A 23,247-nucleotide genomic window follows, 5' to 3' on the forward strand; every position below is an offset into this window, starting at 1 on the left:
TTCAAATGGCTCATACTATTTTCTGAGGCCAGAGGGAGAAGGGAGTTTCACCAAGTTTTGATGATTTGACAACTGCCCTTAAGGAGAGCATCCCAACACTTGCTAGGATATGACCGTGTCCTCACGGAGATTTCAAAGTCCCACTCACGGAACATATCCTAAAATGTCAATAAAAGACTCTTTATTCATAAATAACTGATAAGCAGCAACTTATGCCTGCACATTTATCTTGAAAAGTCGATAACCATCCATTTTTTTTTTGCAAACTCTACATAAAACATCCAAACGGGCCATTTTGTTCAGTACAATATAACATAGCTGTTTGGCATTACCAAATATATATGTATATATATTTATAGATATGTACATTGCTGAAAAAGAAGCCGGTGCACCCTTCTCTAAGGAGTCCATCCAAGTATCGACTGTACAACATTCAGAATTTACACTGATAATACAAGGCACAAAAAGTGTGGTATGAAGCCAAGGCCATGCTTTCCTTAGACCCTCTCCTCTGGCTTACTCTCCCCTTCAGCTTCATGTCCGAGTTAGTGTTCCGTTTCAAATATTATTTCATAAATTTTGGCTTTGAACATACCAAATAATTGTTGAGGGTGGTATGAGTTTTTTTTTAAAAAATGAATCATTTGAAAGAACACCCCCATGTACCTTCCCAAAATAAAAAGAACAAAATGAAATATGCCTAAATTCTTCCATACAGGAGGGAGAAATATCGCTCACGTTTCCAAGTTTGGGCTAGGCTGGAAAATGAGCCAGCATTCCTCTAGCTGCCTGTGTTTCCAATACTTCTAGGTCAGGATTTATTGGAGTGTATGTATCAAGCAGACCTAATTATGAACAATGGAAATTTTGCTCATCCAGGATAGAGGAGACAGCTGTTTTCCTGACAGGGGAATGCTGACGCTTGGGTATTTTCCCCTTTATTGAGAAGTTTTCTCTGGGAGCAGGCAGCATCTATGAGAGACCTCATGGGGGTTTCCATGCTCAGTTTTTCTCCCAGGAGGTCCTGAGGGATTCATCCTGATGAGTCTCCCTCTTACCATTCTCCATGCTTGCTAGTGGAAGAAGATTGGAATTGCTGCTTCCACATTGGAGCAGAATGCCTGTGTTTCAGGAAAGGGGTCTCGTGGCATGACGTTCGGCTTACGTAGTCTCCTTAAATGTCATGCTTTCATGAAAACCCCGATTAGATCACCAGCCATTAGATTTTAAGGTTATTGAAGAACTTTTTCAATACTGGAATTTGGGTGTGAATTGTACTTGAATTATGTGGATTTTTTAAAGAGTTAGCCAAATTTGAGACAAAGGGCATATTCATTATATCCATGCCTTCTGTGAAAGTATTTGACACATATTCCCAGTTAGGTAAAGAAAGACATTACCAAATTCACTTATATATAACGGAAACTAAGGCATAACTTTGTGGAAAAATGATACAATTCCTGTTGAACTTAATACTGGTCAGGGCAGGGAGAATTTTAAGCTTAGGCCTAGGTCAGATGCATACTGCCTTTTTTTTTTTTTTTAATCTTTGGATTCAGATACATGGTAGGTTCAAAGACATGAAGTTGAAATGTTACTGTCTTGGGCCCACTTCATGAGGACACTCCAAATCCATGATCTTCACAGCAAAAGGAAAAAGCAATGAGTAGCTGCTTCAAAAACCACAATTATTCTATGCGAGATAAACTTCCTACTGCAGATCACAGTACTACACACTAGTGACTAATAGCCAGGCCTGGCGCCATCCCCTTTCATCGGCAGGAAATAATGACAGTCTACAATCGCTGTTGCAGCTTTGTTGGTGACCCTGAAGTGGGGATGTGAAGAGTCCATGGTAGACACTGGCTCTCCTAGAGATGCTTCTGCAAAAGACACCACATGCTGTCAATACAGCCAAACAGCTTTGTCACCTCAGCTTTTGAAAGAGTTTGGAAAAGAAAACAAAAACACAAAAATATGCAACACGTCTAAGATTAGTAACAGTTTCACTTTTGTGACGTTTGACAAAATACGTTTCTGCTTGTAGTTCAGGAAAACTATGCGGACAGAACAGTGGCAACTACGGAAACGATGGCCATCCAACTGTTGGCAAAAAGCATCAGTGTTCAAATACGGTGCTATGACAACGGACACCAAAGGGCTAATAAAATGTTGTTACCATTGGCAAACCCACACGTTTGCTCTCCCAGGTGCTGTGGCTGTCACCTGGAGTCCAGGCAATGGGAGTTACTAAGGGTTCAGACTTTGCAATGCTTCATGAGAGACAGAATGAACATGGGCCGCGCAGTGGGCCAGAGAGGCACGTTTCTCAGCTCCTTCCTCAATTCTGCTGGAATGAAGACCTCAGAGAGTGTTGCCTTTAGCATGTCTGATAGCTCTGTCATTCAATACACTTACAGAGGCTAGACCAAGAAATTCAAAACGTCTGAAAAGAAAACAAAACAAGGAAGCAAAAAAGCAAATAATAATAATAATAAACAGAAGCATATCCCAAAGATTTTGTTAACACTCTGAAGTTCACAGGTAAATTTGATGAAAGTGTATAAAACCATTCACGCCATGTTAATTTTCTACCTTTGCTTCTCATATTTAATATTTGGAGGTTTCCTTGAGGAAAAACTACAGCAATAAATCCAGATATTTTACTCCAAAGAGAACCCTGTGTGATTTTACTTAATAGTCCTTCTCCCAACTAAATGAAAGAAAAACTACCAGGACCACAACAGTTTGAGATAAAAGTAAGAAAAAATAAGAGAAAAGTTCCTCTCCTTAAAGAGAGCTGTATCAATTCCTTTACATCTCCTACAAAAAGGCCAATAACATTTTTGTGGGAGTCCATTTGAGTTTTAAGAGTCTGCTGCACTGGTAAGTGAAGTTTGCATTTAAATCCATGGAACAAGCTTCCGTTCAGCTTAAAGGATGTTAATGTAAAATGCTAAGACTATATATGTGATGTTGTAAAGACCATAAATTAACTTTACGATGCTGTAGTCTGGCAAAACTGTGGATCACACCATTTTGGTGGCCTAATTTTAACTCAAGTTTGAAGTATAACTATTAGACTTAAAGTTTCCGAGCACTGAGAAATTTGGCATTAAGTAGAATAGCTTTGCACAAATTTTACATAACCTACCAAGTATTTAAGGCCACTTTTAGTTTTTGCTTCATCTTGTACTAGGACGGTGACACTTTGAAATTCAGTGCCTGGAGTGATGAGTAAGCTTCTTCCGAGAGGGCCATTTGTGTCGCGGCAGGTGACGATAATGGAAAAGCTTGTGGTCACAGTGAAACACTACACTTTCAAGTGTGAGCTAAGGACTGTGTGACCTGCAGACCCTCCCCCAACACACAAAAATCCCTCGGTCTGTAAACCGACCAGGGTTCTCTTTGCAATTTCATTGTAAAATATTACACAAACCCTGACATGCAATGGCTGAAGAAGTTAACATTTATTTCAAAATCCTGTGTAGCATCCTAGCAGAAATAAGAGTGAAGAAGGAAACACAAAAAGTCAAGGTGAATTGCACAAAACCATGGACTGGGATATGAGATGCCTCGTGTTAACATCCCCCTTGTCACTGCACGGAATACTATGCTCAAGGGCACTTATAAACACAGGTCAGAAAAAAAATACAAAACCTGAAGTCAATGGGGGAACTGCAGACACTTGAGGATCAGCGTTCCTGTTGTTCGTGTTACCTCACCTTAAAATAACCTACACAGATGCCAGGAAGGTTGCTCACAAGTTTTCTCTGTTTACACTACTATAAAAAGTTTTAAAAATCTACAAAGAGCATGTGTAGGCTCACACAACAGATAAACAATTATAAGGCCAATTGGGAGAGAAAGAAGAGAAGATGACAGGGTAGGAAATTTAAAGCAAAAATCTTCCAAGTGGACATTAGTGTAAGATCTCTCTAGAATGTGTTGCAAAGAGTTTATCACCTAACAGGGGATGCAGATCCCAATCTGCATCCGGTCCTGCCACTTATCACTTATCCGGTTTGTGGGTCATCATCAAAAAACTTAGAGTGATGCCAAGCAGTTTTATATTTTTATGCTCTTTCTCTTTCTTCTTCATAAGGATGAATAAATAAGTTGAGAATACTAGGGGAAAGGTGTTCTCCTGGTCCAGATATGGGCTTCTGGGTAGATTTGACAGTTCTAAGATGATTAGTTTGTTCACTAAAATAAACCTTTGGTTCCTGAGCAAAGCATCATGGGTCTTTTATTATTTGCATATGACAAAGTCTTCTATGTAATATAGGTGGCCAGATATATCACATATTAGTTAGATAAAATGGCTAACTCATTGAAGAGTTCTTCAATGCTTTGACCATGGGATTATAACTTCAACCTGTCTTTAGGTCTTTTGCACTTGGAAAGAGATTGCAAACATTTGTTTTCAAACAAATGGCCTCTAAAAACCAAAAGCATAATAATATCCTCATTACCAAGGAGTCTCATTTCTTCTATTTCTGAACATCGCTTTTCAAATGTAGCCAGCCTCAAAGTAGCTATGTAGCTGCCTGGGATTTAATGTAGGTGTCTGAGTTGTGATGTCCTCACTGTGGACAGTTACTGAAAGGATTCGCCACAAGATGAACATATCTGTTCACTGCTAGTCAGTTAGGGTATGGGTCAAAATGATGTAATCAGGTATAAATGTGTAGCAAAGCATATGATGCAGCTCACATGTAACCCACAGATTCCCATTCCCTACAATGTCACGGCTTTATATTAATAAAAGTCGTAAGATGAGAGCCATGAGTGACCAGTGTTAAGGAGAATGCATACACAGGAAGGCCAGGCAGTCAGAGCACAAAGCCTCTCTGAATGGTGCATGTGGTTCTTAGGACAGTGTCATAGAGTATTCTGTTCCTTGGGTGCATTTACTCAGATCCTCTACACAGAAAGGCTATCAGGTAAGTTTCCAAAAGGTCACAGCAGGATGTCATGTCTTAAAGTTCCATCGAGACATACTGTGGTGGCCTAGTATAAAAGGTTAGAAGAGTTCCAGAATCTGGATGGAAAAGCACAGTAAAACACATTTCTTATAGGAAAAAAATATTGGACAAAATGGATTGTCCAATCTCCTAGAATGGGAGTAGACGGGCTCTACCCATCTCCTAGAATCAGAGCTTACTTAAAGCCTGCGACATCTGCAGTCTATTTATTTTCCTGGACCTGGGCTAGCGTCTCTGTCTCCATTCCACGGAGTGAACTGTGTTCTAACAGCACACTGAGATTTGGGTAGTCTGGGTAGTCCTGCTCTGTTGAGTTGAAGTGCATAATCATGTTCTTTACTATCTCTGTACTGCAATCTGTTAGGATGGGAAAAGAAATGAGTTTTGTTTCGGGGCGGGGGGATGAAGGTGAGGTACCAAGAACTAGTTTGAGGTCTATCTCGCTTTTTGATCTTGTCTCAATCAAGTGACTCATATAATAAGTGCTGGTGTGATGTACTCAGATTCTAAATTCTAAATGCTCTCCCCCAACACTGGTGACATCATACTAATAGGTTGACCAACTGGATTTGCTTCTTAAAACTAGTCTCCCCATGATTTCCAACATCCTAGGTGCTAGTTGGTTTGAAACTAAAAATCAGGTTTCAGAATCAGGTGGTCCTGGGGGGCAAGTCATTCCAAACCTGTTTCCAAGCATGCACTTACTCTCTGCCTTCCAGCTTTATTGTACTGTTTCTACTTTTCATAACTACTCTGATCTACAGTTACCTTCACCTCTCCCCTCAGCAGTCCAAATCTGAGGAGGATATCCAATGTTTACCCGTGTGTAGACCCAGAGGAGTATTCTCTTCTTTTATGTCCCCCCGTTATTAACACGTTTTACCTATTATCAAATTCATTTTCGTCAACCAGGGATTTTTTTCACTGACTCTCAATAAAGGCTGCATTAATGCCCCAGACGCCACTGGGTAGAAATCTGCCTCTTCTTCCCCAGTTGAAGCCTCTTGCCCTGAAGCTGGCCATCACTAGTGCTGCCTCAAGAGAAGAAACAGATTAGAGTCCATTTTGCCTGCTGTAGTTGAAGTCAGCTTCCTCGAGCTGGGACTCTGTGATGTTTGACAGTTTCGTGTGTGTCCTCCCAATCTCTTCTAGGGCACAGGCGAGTGAGTCAAGATCCCCATCCTGCTGGTGACGAGCTTCCCAGAGGTTCAAAATGACAGCAGAGGGGCTACTTTGTGTAGCAAAATACGACAAATTCCTAGATAAAATGAAACAAAAGGTGAATAAGTGGGAATGATGAAACAAGGAATCGTTGTAAAGGGACTAACGGGAACTCTCAAGGTTTGTTTATTTAGATTTACATGTGTATGCCACTTTCATTTATGCACCACAAGCACACAGGCACCCGAATAAGCCCGAAGAGGACGTCTGCACTCCTGGAAATGTAGTTACAGGCAGTTGGGTGCAGCCAACTAGGTGCTGGGAACCGAACCAAAGTCATCTGCAGCAGCAACTAAGTGCCCCTAACTGCTAAGCCATCTCACTAATCCCTAATATGAAATTTAAAAGACAGCAATAAAATAGTGGTAGAAAGTTCCAGAAACATAGGCCCGAGGCAGTCCGGTTTGTATACCAACACTCAACTACAGCTATGCTTCAGAATGATCCCAGTGGCTTTCTCTTTTGAGTCTTGCCTTGGTCCTTCCCTTTCTTCAGTTTCATGTATGAACATGTATGTATGATTCCCTCCTAATTGTTCTCTTGAAGTGTTCTTTTACATTGGTTTATATGATAAGGTAAATCATCACACCCCCCTTTTCAAATATTTGACTCCCTACCTCTTCTGCAAATATAAGGGTTACCAAGGTTTTGTCTTCAATTTTTGACCCCCGTGTTCTTTGGTGCTAAATGTGCACCTCCCATTTTCTTGGCTAATTAAACTATTTATAGGGTTTATTATAGCCTTAGGCATTGTTGCAATTACAAATCTATCTACCACTTCAAGCGCAGCGCATCAATTCTCATCTGAATGCCTTGGAATTAGTAGCTATAAGCACCAGTATTTATGATTCTTTTTATAATTCCTTACATTAGGAAGTTCGATTTGACCCTTCCCTTTGTTGTTTCTTCCTTTGGTAAAAATCAGCAGTATCTCCCTTCTATTTCGGGGACAGACATCATTTTTATCTTAGCATCTCAGAATTTCTATCATATAGTAACGGACTTGGAACCCTGTGTCTAAACTCTGAACACATGCTGCATTCCTACATTCTATCTATCAAATCAGAAAAAAAAATTGTTTTCATGCCTATCTGGTATGACCTCATTGAGGCTATGTAGACCATCACACACACACACACACACACACACACACACACACAACTTCCCTTTCACTCCTACTGTCTTCTTTCTTGACTACAAAACGCTGAAAGCTAAAGATCATATTGAATCATTTCCTGAATCTGCCATAGCATTTATCATAATACTATGACAGGTATTTATCCAACATCCATTAGCTGACATTAACTGAGTAATTGATTCTTAGATGTCTTTTCTAGGTGATATAGCATCCTCAGTGAAAGAGAAAAAGGCGAACCTCAACCTTTTGGACAATAACTTTGCTCTGATGAGGACTAAGACAACACAAAGGATTAAAGGTCACTGTTTTTCACGGGGACTTTTACAGTAAGGACGGAAATGTCGTGCCTGATGAAAATTTAGTGTTTTGAAAAGATTTTAAAGAGCTGTTCCTATTTTGAAGATAGTTGCCCTTTCTGCCAGTCTTCCCAGCAGACGATCACAAAGTGGAATCCCATAAAGAGCATTGAAGGAGAGCAGAGGAGCTTTCAACTCTATCTGACTACTTACATGACACACACATGCACATTACCAAGGTTATTAGATATACCAATCACCAAACATAATTTTTTTAACCAAGAAGGGGAGAAGGCCAGTTTAGGAATATTGACACTAGTCTCTAGTTTCTTTCATTATTTTCTCACCTTCTTCTGCCTGCCCGCCCCTACTTTCCCTCACATTCACCTGCCCCATGCACCCCTTCCATGCTAACAAAACCAGCAAATCCTGCAACAGCACCTGGAGGGCTTCTCGTTCCTGTTATCTAAAAACTTGGATTTGAACACTGACACTTTCTCATGTTTGGGGGGTGATGTTTCTAGAAGTTTTTGGATCTTACTATATCTATCCCCTTTCCTAAGTCTCAGGCAATACAGAGCTAGAAAGGTTAGTGGGAAAAATGGGGCACCCAGAGGTCAGACTTCAGTAGACTCAGACTAGCTGGTGTGGTCCTGTTTTTCCATATCAGTTAACTATTTTTGGAAAAAATAAAAGGTCTTTGTGATCTCCACTCTTGTTAAAAAGACAAAAACTGCAGGTTGGGCTGTGGCTCAGTGGTAGAGGTCTAGCCTAGCCCTGGACTAGTTTCCCAAGATTCCTCTTCCTACACACAAAATTCAACTGAAAGAGCAGTTCTGTTTTACTACAGAATGCTTCTGTTTTGCATTTTCTATTAAACAATATTAGACTTTTCTCCTGTGACTGGGCTCATAAAGACCCTAATTTTAGACCACGATGTATTTCACATGTTGACAAACCTACAAAGGCTAGCAAAATAGTTCTGGCTTTGTGGTTCTTGGATGACCTCTCTGAGTCTGCCACACTCTACCAGCAAGAGACAACGTAATCCCACAAGGTATGGAGTAAAGCTGAAACTTGATTCTCATGTCCATCCCACCTTTCTTACAGCATAACTCTTGTGGCACTCTCCCCCTTGATACATTTATAAATGAAACAACTATTCTGAGCTTGTGACAGACAGGGAAAGGGCCAGATTTGCCCTGGAGCCATTTTGCTGCCTCTGCCCAGGAGCTCTCATGACTTAATTAGATGTTTAAAGCTGAGAAGAAACTTAGACTGAACTTCCTGCTTTGTGTTTCCTTTGAGAAAGTATGAAGATGTCCAAAGTTGCTGAGCCCCAAGCTAGACTATCTGGCTGCAGAACTCTATGACATTTATCCATTCACATGTTTAAGGATCTCTGGCACTTCAAGATATAAGCTTAACAACTAAATAGTGAAAATTCTCAATCTTGTTGATGTGGGCATCCCCTCTGTGTGCTGTGATTACCATTAATGAATAAATAAACTGTTTTGTACCTATTGCAGGGCAGAACTTAGCTGGGGGGGGGGGGGCGAGACACATATAGCAGGGATCCACTTTGAGTTGCAGCCAAATAGCCTCAGCACCGGAGAATCTTCTACTAGGTGCAGGCTGTAAACTCATTAAGGATTTGGGCTTCTACCCAACACTGTCAACCAATTGCACCTGTAACCCCAAGGGCAGCAAGTTTGTTTACATTCCTTTAAAATGTATATTGAAGTCAGCCTCTTTCTTTTCCCCCCTTAAAAGCTTCTTTCTGAAGGGTTTATCAGTTTTTTAAAGCAGTAAAAAGCAAGTTGAGCTATCTATAATAAATTAGAAAACATTGTTTCTGGAATAGTGAATAATCCTACTGTACAGTGTGGAAGAGGGAACTGAATCACAGTCCTAATGAAACAATATTAGTATCGCTGCTATCATCCTAATTGTCTCATTTAATGAAAACCTCTTATGGGACCCAGAGCAACCCTCCACACAGTTCTTTAAACGCAAACAGAAGAGCAGAGCCATTCTTCCTGAATCACGGTAATTGGACACATCATACTCATGTGCTCGGCTCATCAAGCTTCCATCTCCAAACTCCAAACAGCAAAGTAAAGCCCCTGTCGTGGTAAAGCAAGGGAGCGTTCATCTACTGCTACTGAGGGAGCAAGAGGCGAGCTCTATAAGAACCCTAGGGCTTCCTGGAAAAGGGAGATGACCAGGGACACAGAAGGGAAGGGTGGGGGCAGCTGAAGACATGCTCCGATCCACCATGCTAATCTGAACATCCTGGTCCTTCCCTGAGCTCCTTTCTGTCCATTCTGTCATCTGCTCCCGGAGAGAAAACCAGAAGGGACTTCACTCTCCGGGTAATGTATGGAAGCCTCTGGGCCTAGAAGTCTCTGTGAGCTGCCAAATGAAAACAGAGCTAGTTACAGTCTCTTGTCAAAGCTCCAGTTTTATTCTTCCCAGGACACACGTGATGATTTCCATCTCGTGGAAATGAAACGACAAAGACTACCAAATAAAAATCTGGATGTTGCTTTGAATCGGAATATATCCGTGTGGGGGAAAAAGTAATCTGAATTCGAGTCAACTTTCTTCGTCAATCACCTTGAGGCATTTTTGAGAACCCTGAGGGCAAAGTAGGACTCTGGTTAATTCCAAGAGAAAAGCATGCAGCGCCAATCCTCACTGGAGGAAGGGTGAACTAGTCAGAGTTTGCAAGCTATTTGGTGTGAGCTTCAATAAGGCTTCCACCTCACTGGAAGGAAGGGCCATTTAGGGGCACTTAGATAAATAAGGCGAGATCACTGTCCTTTCACTTTCTCATATCTGAAAGACATCAACTCCAGACGTATGGACATGGTTGGTATTTTCAGTATAGATTTCAGTGCTGCTTGTTCGGGGCATCCTTCAGTCCATGGGGCTCTGCTTTGTCCACCTTTTCAGAAGAGGGCCATATTTAAAGAGGGGAGCTTTATTGCTTTCAAGATCGGTAAGAACTTACCAGTGCCTAAGGAAAAACAAAAGACAAACAAACAAACAATCCCTTCCCCCTAAACTTGGCACCATCTCTTGTGATCACCCCTTGGCCCTAACAGTGTGAGCGCAAGATCATAAAAAGCTTCTTTTTCCATATTGCCTTTAGGATGGACACCTGCCACTTACAATTCATACACAGCTTGTTCATGGCAAAACCTGTCCCAGGGCTGCCTCTTTTCTGTTTCACATCAGCAGGCAGTTTCATGAGTCGTTGACTTCAGCAGAATGAAGCCCAAACACCCACCACTCTGCTGTGTTAGAACCCTCTGGCCTCCCGGGCTTTTCAGATTTCAGACCCTGAATAAGCCAGTAAGTCTACTGGGCTAGAACCAGCAAATCTGATTTAAGCTTCATTGTACTTCACCTCCAGGGACCTACATAATGCTATTGCCCTGTGCCTTAATTCTCCTGGCTGCCACGAAGGGTTTTGTTTTCGTTTTTGCTGTTTTAATTTGGAAATGTCAGCCTTAAAACGTAAGGGGGTGCTTGCTTTCTGGCTTCTAAGCCTGCAGAGCCAAGCAAGCTCTGTCTGGTGTGAGCACAGGAAATTTCCAAGCATGAACGAGAGGGGAGGCGCTGTTGGGGATGCGATCTGGGCTCACTATTGTGCTTCTCCCTCTCCCTCTCTTCTTCACCCCCAAGGCCTGCTCTGGAACTTTGCTACATTTGAGAATTCTCAGCAGCTCCTCTGCCCGCATGAGTGGGCTGCTGTGTGATTCCATGGGTCCTTCTCCCTCTGCCTTCTGGCCATTTTACTACTCTGATGCTTTCAATTAAGAAGGTGGCGGAGGGGACGAAAAGATCTGACCTCAATGTGAGGTCCTACTGAAAGATGTGGAGGCATGAAAAACAAGATGTCACCATGCCCTTTATCAGCCACAAGGCTGGAGGACTTTCATTATCTCTCAACTTTTACAGCATCACCCATGGACCCAACACCTGAGACACATTTGATCTGTTTGAACTGGATGACTAACAAGAAATAGGTTTCTTTGGCAATGCTGCCAAATTTTCAAATAAGTCTACTATTAGGGAAGGCCTTGGGAAAGACAGTTAATAAGATGTAATTTTCTTCTACTTTGGCTGTTTCCCTTCTATTCATCCAGCCATATCGCATGCATCTGTTCCCATAGCAACACAGTCAAGCTTTGGTCTCACAAGGGATTCTTGAATGCAGAAATCACAAGGCCTTACAGACTTTGAAACAGCTAGTCAAAGCCTCACACACTTAGACACCCAGGAAAAGACAGCGTGGTTTGGGGGCTTGTTTCCTTGTTAAGACTTATTCTCAAACACCCCTTGATTCCTGTTTGTGTCGGCTCTACTTCCAAGGAAGCAGAATGGCACAGTCAAGATAGTGTCCTGTGGAGGAATTCAGATCACTTATTCAGGGATTAGTTATCGAATTTCTCCTAGGCTGACAGTCTTATCTATACATGTTAAATGTAATTTAGAAATAAGCATCATAAAAATGTAAAGTAATATGTCAGTTTAGATATGATGGGATACTGCTGACTGAAGCAGGTATTTTAGGAATATTCATTTATTTTTATGTGTATGAATATTTTTCTGTATATGTATCTGGGTATGTGCCTGCCTGGTGCCCATGAAGGAGGGACATTCGATCTCTTAGGAAAGGAGTTACAGCCAGTTGTGAGCCACTCTGTGGGTGCTGGAAACTGAATCCGGGTTCTCTGCAAGAACAGCAAATGCTCTTAATCACTGAAGCATTTCTCCAATCCCAGAAGCAGGTATTGAATTAGTCCTCAGCAATGTTCTCCACCATCTTCTACTAATCACATAGGGTCAGAGCAATACATAGTTACTGCAGCTGAAATTACAGGCTAAGCATGTAACCTTGTATGTTTAGTATGGGTGCTGAGTTAGAGTCAGGCCTGTTCACAGCATCCGTAACTGCAACCGTCATCCCTGGCATCTTCACTGGGCTCTGCAGTGTTTTCAATGTGATCTATATAGCAGGCTAGTTGCAAGACTGCCCATTGTTCATATATATTGTGTGAGAGAGAGACTGTGTGTGAGTGTGTTTTTGTGTGAATGTGTGTGTTTGTGTGAGTGTGTGTGTATGTGTGTGTGTGTGTGTATGTGTGTGTAAAGGCAAATCATCATAAGGGACTCTGGCATTTACATTTGCCAAAGAAGAGTAAAGATTTTAGGACTGTCAGAAAAAAATAGAGCAAATATTCTCCTCATTTCTCTTGGAAATCCTTTCTTTGGGATTTGATGGCTGTTACTGATATCTGTTCAATGCTTTTGAGAAGGTGGAAGAAGGAGGAAAGTCAGGAAAAGTTTATTATGTGATTAAAGCGAGTCGATTCTCTGAGTAGAAAGCAGGTGTGCACCTCTATGCTATCTTTCTTTCCTGACTCCAGAGCTGATGGAATTCTAGGCCTCTGAAATAGTATTCTTTTTATTTTTGTCTTTGTTATTTTTTGTTTTATCAAGACAGAGTTTCTATTTACTTCTGTCCTGGAACTAGCTCTTTGTAGACCAGGCTGGCCTTAAACTCACAGAGATCTACCTGTCTCTGCCTCTGGAGTGCTGTACCTGTATATTGGCAATTATACATTTACTGTATTCCTGATTAATAAAATGTATACTATGTAATTCCTAATCATGAGAGTTAAATCATAATCTGGTATTGCATAATAGGAAATGGAGGAGGATTTTATTCCACCTCTGTTATACATGCTTCTTTGAGAGAAGGATGATACATATCTCCGGTACTAGGGGTGATCTCATTGAGAATGGCCCCGATAGGCTCATATGTTTAAATTCTAGGTCCCCGTTTTGTAGAATTGTTTGAGAAGGATTGGGAAGAATGATCTTATTGGAGTGGGTGTGGCATTGCTGGAGGAGGTGTATGACTGAGGGATGGGCTTCAAAGCACATTTCGAAAGCACACTCTAGACCCAGACTCGCTCTCTGTCTACAACTTCCAGATCAGATACGAGTTCTCAACTCCTGCTGCAACACCGTGTATGCCTACCTGCTGCCATGCTCTGTGCCAGGATGATGATGGACTAACCCTCTGGAACTATGTGAAACCCTAACTAAATGCTTTCTTTTGACAGTTGCCTTGGATCTGGTGTCTCTTTATAGTGCAATAGAACAGTAATTAATGTAGTACTCCACGTGAAGATAAAAAAGGAACTTGGGCATTTCTTCAAAGTGAGATTGAGTTGAGCCAACAGATACCAGGTGGCTGTAAGCACCTCTTCTTATTCTGCTCCTCCAGATATTTTAGCATGCATGTCAGCCTTAGGCTCAACAGCATTCTCCACCTTGAAGGAGGCTGAACGTAGAGCTGAAAGAGAACCCTCAGTTCCTGGTAATATCCTGACGAGAGCAACAAAGTCCTAAGGAAGCTTTATTCAATGAGGATGGACTACAGCTAAGTCCGAGCTCTGGGGATGGCAGACTGAAAGAAATACAGAGCGCTGCCTGCTTTTGTAACCACAGGTCACCAGAACAGTCAGGCCTGCTCGAGGTGGGCATTGTTCTTTCCTGGCAGGTTCACATTGCAGAGACAGGAAGCTGAGCAGTTGTTCACTTGTTGGCAACAGATTCTACATGGCCTAACTAATTCCTAACTCATGTGTGTGTATACGGATATGCATGTAAGTGTATGCACATATGTGTTGAAGCCAGTGGACAACTTGGAGTGTTGTTCCTTAGCAGCTGTCCACTTTGTTTTTGAGACAGAGTCTCTCAGGGGCCTGGGGCTCACATGTATGTGCTGGGAATCAAACCCTGGTCTTCACACTTGTATGGGAGGTACTTCACCAACCAAACCAACTCTTTGGGCCCAAGTTTAGTGTATTATGATATAAATTTTCTTTAAAAAGCATTTCAACAATTTTTAGTGATTAATAAGGTATAAGATTTTTTTAAACCATGCTTTAAAAGTAATTTACTTTGTTGGTCTCTTAATTGAAAGATTACTTTCTCCTAGGAGCTTGAGCAGTTGTTGAGTTGTTGGCAGCAGATCCTACACGGCCTGACTAATTCCTATCTGGCCCTTTACAGAAAGTGTGCTGACCCCAGCTGAAATCATTCACTTCACAGCTTTTGAAGATCAAAGCTGGAGAACAAAGAGCAAGGGAGGAAATGCTGCCTGCTGAACTGAATATGTTATCTGTATAAGATTTCAAGAGAGAAGTAGATTATACACATCCGCGCTATTTTAATTTGGCATTCATCGCAGCAATGTCAAGGTGAACAAGTAACATTTGTTGAAAGTGTTCTGGGCACTATGCTGGAAAAATTTCAACACAATAGGCATTTGAATTACTTATGTCAAGGGAGCGTAGGCTGTCCCCGAGAAGAGGTGTTAGGGGAAAATAAGCAAGTAGCAAGTCAACAGGCTCAAGACCCTAGACACTAGAAGGGGAGCTAGCTCCAGAATGGACAATTGATGTTCATTAGTGTCGGGACATAAAAGATGCTAAATGGAGTCCCCTGCTTGATTTGCAGTTTCCCTACAGTGTGAGGTCAGAAATATGTGACTTTGGAGCCGCATACTCTAGGTCTTATGTCTACTGTAAATGGAGAGTCAAAAGAACAGAGCTGGAGCTCCCCCATGCTCACTCTGTAAATCAATGGAGTACGCAGGAGTGTCTGTGCACTGTGTGGCAGGGAAAGTATCTGTTTGCTAAATGACAATTTAAAAATCATAGCTTTCATAACTAGAATAGAGATTTACTATACTGTCTATTCTATATGGGCTATGACTAGAAGGAAAAACTCTAGGATGTAAGTAACATGTTTACATAGACTGGAACGAGCTGAAGCACCTGGGTTGCTGGGCAAACTTGTGTCCCTGCTGAGGAAGCATCCTCCTCTCCTCTCCTCTCCTCTCCTCTCCTCTCCTCTCCTCTCCTCTCCTCTCCTCTCCTCTCCTCTCCTCTCCTCTCCTCTCCTCTTCTCTCCTCTTCTCTCCCCTTTCCCTTCCCTCCCATTTCTTTTCCTCTCCTTCCCTCCTTCTTTTCCACCCCATCCCGCAACAAAATTCATTTTCTGGATTCATTTATCATTCTGTGTCCACGTTGGTCAGAACGTGAACTTAACACACTTGTTTTCACAGATGACAAACCAAGAATTCTCTCCTCTGTCAAACTCGCTAAGTTTGAAAACTCTCTAAGTTATTGTCTTTCCTGCATATTCATATTTTTCAATGCTTCCATTTTCAGTATAAGCCTTTGCCTTTTCAAAGAGGTATCTATTCTCTTGGGAGCTGCCTATTCTCTGTAAATTCATTTTTCTCTGGCAACAGTGCCTCCTCCTGACTTCTGGTTGGATCCTTCATTTGTGGATTCTGCATCCATTCTGAGACAAAGAGTCGTATTCCATCTTTTCTTGGCAGACACATACCTCCCCCCTTTCAGACTGAAAAAGAGTCTGGCATAATGCCTGTAAAAATAGGGAGAAAAAGTGAGAAGGCAAGAGTAAGCCAAGCATTAAGAAGATAAGTGTTTTTTTTTTTCCTGAAAACAAAAACACAACAAAGCAAAGCAATATTACCAAAGGCAAGGAAAATAAAAATAATGCTGGTAGAGCCCACTCTTATCAGCTACTTTGGGGTGAATGGGAATTATGAAATGAAGTTTTGATTTGCCAAGGCCTTATCCACACGAACCATACCAAACCTAGCATAATCCCGGCTTCTACCACCCATGGGTGTTGCTCTGTGGAGCTCACCCGTGCCTCTGCTCCTCTGAGGTAATGGAGCTTATGAGGGGTTCTCTGTTCTAGTCGACTCTAGGACAGGATAGCAACTGACCCACACAGTAAGGAGCACATTGTTTAGGTGGTGGTGTGAAGATAACTTTTGTACACTTAGTGGCAGATCTAAACGTTGTCCTAAAATGCCTTCTAACTTGTATGCAGGTACCCACTTTTGCAGACTGAGTATGCGCGCATTAGGGGCTAAGCAGTGCATACCATTTCCTGATGGGCAGAGGACATGCAAGATATTTGCTGCCATGGGTTTATGTACCAGTGTAAGCTATTCATCTGAGGAAGTATCTTCTCCTCTCCTCTCCTCTCCTCTCCTCTCCTCTCCTCTCCTCTCCTCTCCTCTCCTCTCCTCTCCTCTCCTCTCCACTTACCAGGATAATATAGTGTAAGCTTCTGGCTTAATAACCCAAATTACAAACCTGGACACAGGGCCAAAACCAATGTAGGACTTTTTGGTAATGTGCTCTGAGGCAGAGTGAGATGGCAATAGACACTTGACACATTGATACCAGAGTTGAACTCCATCCAAAAGTGGACGAGAGAATCCAGCAAGATCACCATCCCACGTGGCTACCCCGGTTCACTTTATTTCTCAGGGTTTGCTAAGTCAAAGCATTTTCAAAAGGTGCCCCCAATTACCTATTGATGCTGTTTTTCTGTGCTAACATCTGCCAGTCCTTGCCTTTGGCATTGGGGGTATCAAACGTAGCACAGATCCTCTGTCGGATGGAATAGGGAATTTTGAAGGCTTTCGGGCCAGTCTGTGCAGGGAAGGTACTGTCCTCTTGTGCGAAGAAAGTGATGGTTTCTCGTTCACTCTACAAACAAGATAAACGATGCATGGTCAGATGCAAAGGAAAACACTGCTGACATTTTTTTTTTATTATTGTTTTTGAAAATCTGTGTTAAGACACGTGCTCAAAATGCATACATAAAACACACTGACAGCTTCCTTAGTTTTCAAAATAGTAAGGACCCTCTTTAGTGGCCCATCTGTCATGTCCTAAAGATTTACAGAACCTCTTCCACAGGGATATCATAAGCCACCAAATCCTAGTATACTGCCTTGCCTGGTAAAGGCAGAATTGAGTGTTTCTTATTTTATTTTATTTTGTTTTATTTTTCAGGGCTCCCGGAGATAGATGAGGATTACTATGAAGAAGCCACCTGGTGACAGATTTGGGTTCAGTATGAGGAATGACCCTCTGATATTCATTGAGGCCAAAGATGAATGGGCTGATCAAAGCAGCAGACGGGGAAGCTGTAAGGGGAGACTGCATGTTAATGCTACAGAAGTTTGTTCTATTCCCAGTCCTGAAGCTGTGTGGCACTGTGATAAATCTTGGTTTTGATTTAAGTTCCCTCAGTGAGACAGATTCTGCCAGAGACCACACTTCCGTGAGCTGTGTACCGTGTGCTGGCTGGAAGCTTCCCTGCGTGCCTTCTGCCCACCTGCTTCTAATGGACAGCTGTCCAGTCCGGATTTGCTATGTTAGTGCAACACAACTGTTGGGTCACCACATTCAGAATAAAGTCACAAGGACAGTATCTGTCAGGTTGCAGCAGTAGCTGATGGGCTCATGTGGACTAAGGGAATCTGAAGAAGTCACAAATATCTGGTGGAATGAGGCCCATGATTATTATATGCCATAAAATGAAAGAGATACGGCTGACATAATTAAAGTACCTAATCAGATAGCTTTGATTTAATTATTCTCCTTTTCCCCTGTGGGTCAAACTTAACTAGGTAGCCTTGAAAAGGAGAAAAGGATAAGTCTTTTGGAATGTATTCTGTCTGTCTGTCTGTCTGTCTGTCTGTCTGTCTCTCCTCTGTCTCTATGTCTCTCTCCCTCCTTTCCCACCACTCTTTTGCCTGTACTAGGTATTGAATTCAGGGCCTTGTGTAAGATAGGCAAATACACTGAGATGCACCCCCAGATTTGGAGGAAGACGGCAATGACCACGCTGAGAGTTAACTGCCTGTGAAGGAGATATGTGTAACTAGGAGCTCAAACTAACCTGTGGTCTACGGCCATCATATGGAGCTCAAACTAACCTGTGGTCTACGGCCATCATATGGAGCGGGGACCAGCGTTCCACAAGATAAGGAACTGAGTTGTAGCAGCAACTTGGACAAGCATGGACTCTGAGCTGCAATAAGAATATTTCCCTAGCCAGTCTCACTCGTGGCTTAGTTAGTGAGATCCGGACCAGAGAACACAGCTATGCCAAGTTTGAACTTCTGACGTATAATTATAGGATTTCTTTATGGCACTAAATTGATGATAATTTGTTGTGTTGAAAGAGAAAAGGAAGGCAAGGAGGGCTGAGGGCCTGACGACGAGGCTTTAAGCCCCACTCTGGTAGCCTTTGTATGGCATACTGCATCCTTCTTCATGTCAGCACATGGCTAATCACTGCTCTAAGTCCTGTACTCATTTTTCCATGACTCCTGACCTTTTAGTGTCTTTCTACTGTGGGCACTGCAGCCATCATGACCCTCTTAAGAGATTTTCAGATTTGCACAACTCTAAGAATTTAGGTGAGGCAAGTTTCCTTCGAAGTCTGTCAGCTAAAGAGTCTGGCTCACGGAGAGGTTTTATAAATGTTTGGCAGTGTTTCTTATTTTTCCATTATCATTGGACATGGTGGCAAGGCTTGGGTGTGAAAACCCAGGATGCCACAAAGCATATCTAAGATATTCGAAGACAGAACAGCTTTATGGTCAAAGGTATGTGTAAGGTACCGTATCCCCAATTCCCGTTATCATTTAAGTTCTACTGAGTGGTTTCTGTTCTGTTACATACTACATTATAGAACAGTCTTATACAAATTCTTTCAGTGTTGATGTCTGGTCTGGTCTAATAACAAAAGCAGTTTTGAAATCAGTCTTTTTAGATGGCTCTGCAGTAGGACTCTATCCTCCCTGGCTTGTAACTCTGGATGCTATATAACCCTTATTCTCAGCTCCCTAATGAGACTTCCTGCCATGTCTACAGACTCGGCAGACAGTATAAAAGCTTGTAAAAAGCCACCCACATAATTTGTGACACACTTGAAACTGCAAGCTGGGATGTCCTAGTAACTACTCCAGCCTCCATTTTACTGCTTCAAAACAAACTGGAAATCCACAGAGCAGAGGGGTTATGAACAATCCTGTGCAGGTGATATTAACACTACGCCTTGGAAATTTATATGAAGGAGAGTTTTCATGGAAGACGTGTTGGAGTTGGCCTTGAAGGATTGGTAGGCATAGACTGAATAGACTTAGGGCTGATAGGTACTTATCCCAGACAGAGTGGACAGTTCTGTTCTGATATATTGGGTGGTTATAAAATAAACCAACTCAGCTTCTTACTGCATAAAATAGGTTACAAGTAGACATTATTTTTTATCATGGTTTGTAAAATTTCTTTTAGCCTCTAAAATGCAAATCAAGTGGAGACAGCTTCCTTACATATTTTTCCTGACTTGAAGACTAGAGCAGAAAGGAAGAGAGGGGCGAGATGAGCCAAAAGAGGAACGGGTTAAAAAAGAATTTTACTCAAGTTAACACTGGAGTCTCCTGTGTGAAACGGTACCAAAGGTATTAACCTAAGGGAAGGTGGCTTGAACATAAAAAGAAAGAAAGAAAGAAAGAAAGAAAGAAAGAAAGAAAGAAAGAAAGAAAGAAAGATCCAGGATAAATAATTATTAGACACGAAATTAGCTTTCAACAACTACATGCTACCTTGAATTATTTAGAATAATAGAATCTTGGGCTGGAAATATATCTTGGTTGGTAGAGCACTTGGCTAAAATGGGTGAGGCCCTACATTTGAAAAAAATAAGAGTATATGTGTATGTGTATGTGTGTGTGTTCATGAGGCTTGGGGAAAGGGGTCCCTTTGGGTATTTCCCTCAGTTGCTCCCCATCTTATTCATTGACAAAGGGTCTTTCACTGTACTCGATGCACCGTGGTTCTACCAGTTGAACAGCAAGCCCCAGTGATCCTCTTGTCTCTGCCTCCATAGTGAAGGGCTTAGAGTTGTGCACCACTTCACCTGGCTTCTAACTCCATGCATGCTGGGGATCTGAGGTTGGTTCCTCATGCTTCATAGCAAGCATGTGACCAATTGAGCAGTCACCTACAAACTGCACTCTTCGAAATCAAAATAATCAGACTGGATCTCAGACTTCATCGAGACAAGTTAGGATAGTTTAACCCCCAAGAATCTCTTGGCAGGAGAGAAGCCACTTTGAAGCAGAAAACGGCATAGGAGAAAGTGGTTTTCCTTTGAAGAATAGAATATATGAATAGAATATATGAGGTAGAATTTAAAACTAAGCACTTTCAAATTTATTACACTTTAATAAGTGGATCCATTTCACTCTTAAAATTTCCAAACTTAAATATTTCCCCTCTACCAGGGTGGCACTTTATGAAACATTTATGATGCATTCTAAAACACATCTGAACCAAGTAATAAGAATGCTGTAGGTACATCCCATTCTCTGAGTGTTTAAATTAAATACGCAGAGGAACAGTAGATTTTCATGCTCTGTACATCTGAGCTAAGCGGCTGCTACCTGCCTTGCATGGGGAGTTGTAAATCACCGAGAGATTCCAAGTGCTCTATTTTATAGCAGACAAATTATCCCCCAACTTCCACTACTTTTGCAGGAAAGATAAGAGAATTGCTTAAAGGGGAAATTGTAACATGCAAGATTCTCATTTAAGTCATTTCTACCCAAAACTGCCTTCAATAATATTATATTAGGAAAAAATGATGGGATAAATCGTGTGAGGGTTCTTCCCTGTTCCTTAGAGTGTTCCAGGCTCCAGGTTTAGATGGATGGCAGTGTTGATTTGAGAGAGCCTCAGTTACCAGTAGTCATTATGTAATTTGACAGGATTGCATCTAAGAGGAAGGAATTCAGTGCTATGAAAGACTGACACAATTTTAGCCACATAAATTTTAAAAAGATGTAATATTTTGGCTAAAACCTTTTATTTAAGTGTCATTGCAAAGATGGTACTTATTTGGAAAATCATTTAGAGCAGGCAGACACATGATGGGAAATGACAGCTGTAATAGCACATAGAATCAATGTCTCAATGAGTATGATCACTGCATTGACTTAGACATGTGATACACATACATACCCAAGAATGCACATGCTTACATCCCCCATGGTTACTGTCAAATATAGGAAGTTGTTACACTAAGAGAACCCACTCAAGGAAGACAAAGAATGAAGATCCTGAGATGAAATGCATAGGGATTAGGGGAACAAGATTAAGAAAAAAAATCAATGACATCCATAAAAAGCTACAAAAGTTCCATATTATTGTGTCGGGGTTTACTCAATAGGCCCTAGAGGCTAACTTCTGAAACTTCCTAAACCCCTAAAGTCAGTGTTTCCAGCCTGGTGACCAGGAAGTGTGACTGCCCTTCAAAACTGGTCTATTATTCCAAGTCATTCATGTCTAGAATGTCACCTTCCTGGGAAGAAGCCCCAGCAATCAGTTTCTGAGCACTGTCCATCTTTAGCCCTTTGCTTAAACCATTTACTACGAAAGTTAGTTTTAGGAAAAGGCAACAGTTGTTATTGACCACTGGATGTGTCCTTTCCCCAGACATTGGAAGGAGATGGAGAGACAGTTCAATGATGGCACACGCAGGATATGCAATCTTTTCCTAACCACCTATAAAGTGAACCCTGACATACTCCATCACCCAAACACTGGCAACCTATGTTTTCTCCATATGTGTGTTAGCATATGTGCATGTGATCTGACTTTTGTGGGTGTGTCTGTGTGTTGAGGCCAGAGGACAACCTGAGTATTGCTTCTTCTCAGGAACTATCTGCCTTATGTTTTGTTGAAACAGGATCTCTGATTGGACCTAGAGCTTACCTATTAGGGTAGGGTGGTAGCAAGTTCTATAAATTTGTATATCTCTGTCTCCCCAGAATTGGGATTAGAATCACGCAGCAGCACACTTGCTCTGGGGAGTGACCTCAAAGCAACATGCTTGCACTGTACGCTCTTTAAGGACCGATACCTCCATAGTTCTGATTTCTTTTTTGACAAAAGAATGAATTGTCACATCAGTCCACTTATATCTTTAAGAACAAAATTACTGGTGTTGGGATGTTTGCCACCAGTGCCTGGGCTCCCAAGTTGAACACTTGCATGATGGTTGGTCATAATGAGGCTCATTTTGGGGCCCTGAAATACTGTAGTAAGTAAGTAGAGACTTTGAGCCTGAAGTCAAGTCTCTCAGTTTGCACTGTGGCTGCACATCTCATTAGCTCAGTATCTTTAGCCAAGAAGGGTAACCTCCTTGAGATTTTATATCACGTACAATTGGGAATGCAGTAATACTTAATCCACAGGGCTGTAATAGCTATGTGACAAATATGAAACAAATAAAACAGAGCCTGAAATACAGGGGCTTTCAAAAGTTATTAGTTGTCCTCTAACACAGAAAATGCTATCAAATTAGACATGCCTAAGATGCTCAGACACTGGGCCAAGTTCCTGCAGTAAATACTTTAAGCAATTAATAAACCAATCCTTGACAGAATGAAACGAGCCTTAAAGCATCTAAAAGCAGAAGGCTGTGAACCAATTATTATCAGTCAACAGCATATCTGATGCTATTTTGATACTTCTTTCCCAGTGTCCAGAGATACTGTGATGCTCGTCTTCTTGATGGCTCAATGTCACGGTTAACTTTGAGTCATTAGAAAAGAGATCAACAACAAAAGGTAGGAAGGATTGGGTTTCTTGGCTGATTTTCCTTTGAT

General features: G+C 41.7%; 1 protein-coding gene across 2 annotated transcripts in view; it reads right to left on the reverse strand.

Annotated features, from left to right (window-relative positions):
• Positions 1–267: 267 nt before the first annotated feature.
• Unc5d (unc-5 netrin receptor D) overlaps positions 268–23,247 on the reverse strand; it is a 506,477-nt gene continuing 483,497 nt past the window's right edge. For both annotated transcript variants that reach the window (XM_050146838.1, XM_050146837.1), the window contains 2 exons: positions 17,091–17,269; positions 268–6,246 (listed from right to left, as the gene is read on the reverse strand). In XM_050146838.1, the coding sequence (XP_050002795.1) occupies positions 6,042–6,246; positions 17,091–17,269 (384 nt within the window). In that variant the 3' untranslated portion in view covers positions 268–6,041. The remainder of the gene's footprint in view (positions 6,247–17,090; positions 17,270–23,247) is intronic.

This window comes from Alexandromys fortis, unplaced genomic scaffold (assembly GCF_014885135.2).
Source record: "Alexandromys fortis isolate MF-2015 unplaced genomic scaffold, M_Fortis_MF-2015_v1.1 scaffold_55, whole genome shotgun sequence".
NCBI lineage: Eukaryota > Metazoa > Chordata > Mammalia > Rodentia > Cricetidae > Alexandromys > Alexandromys fortis.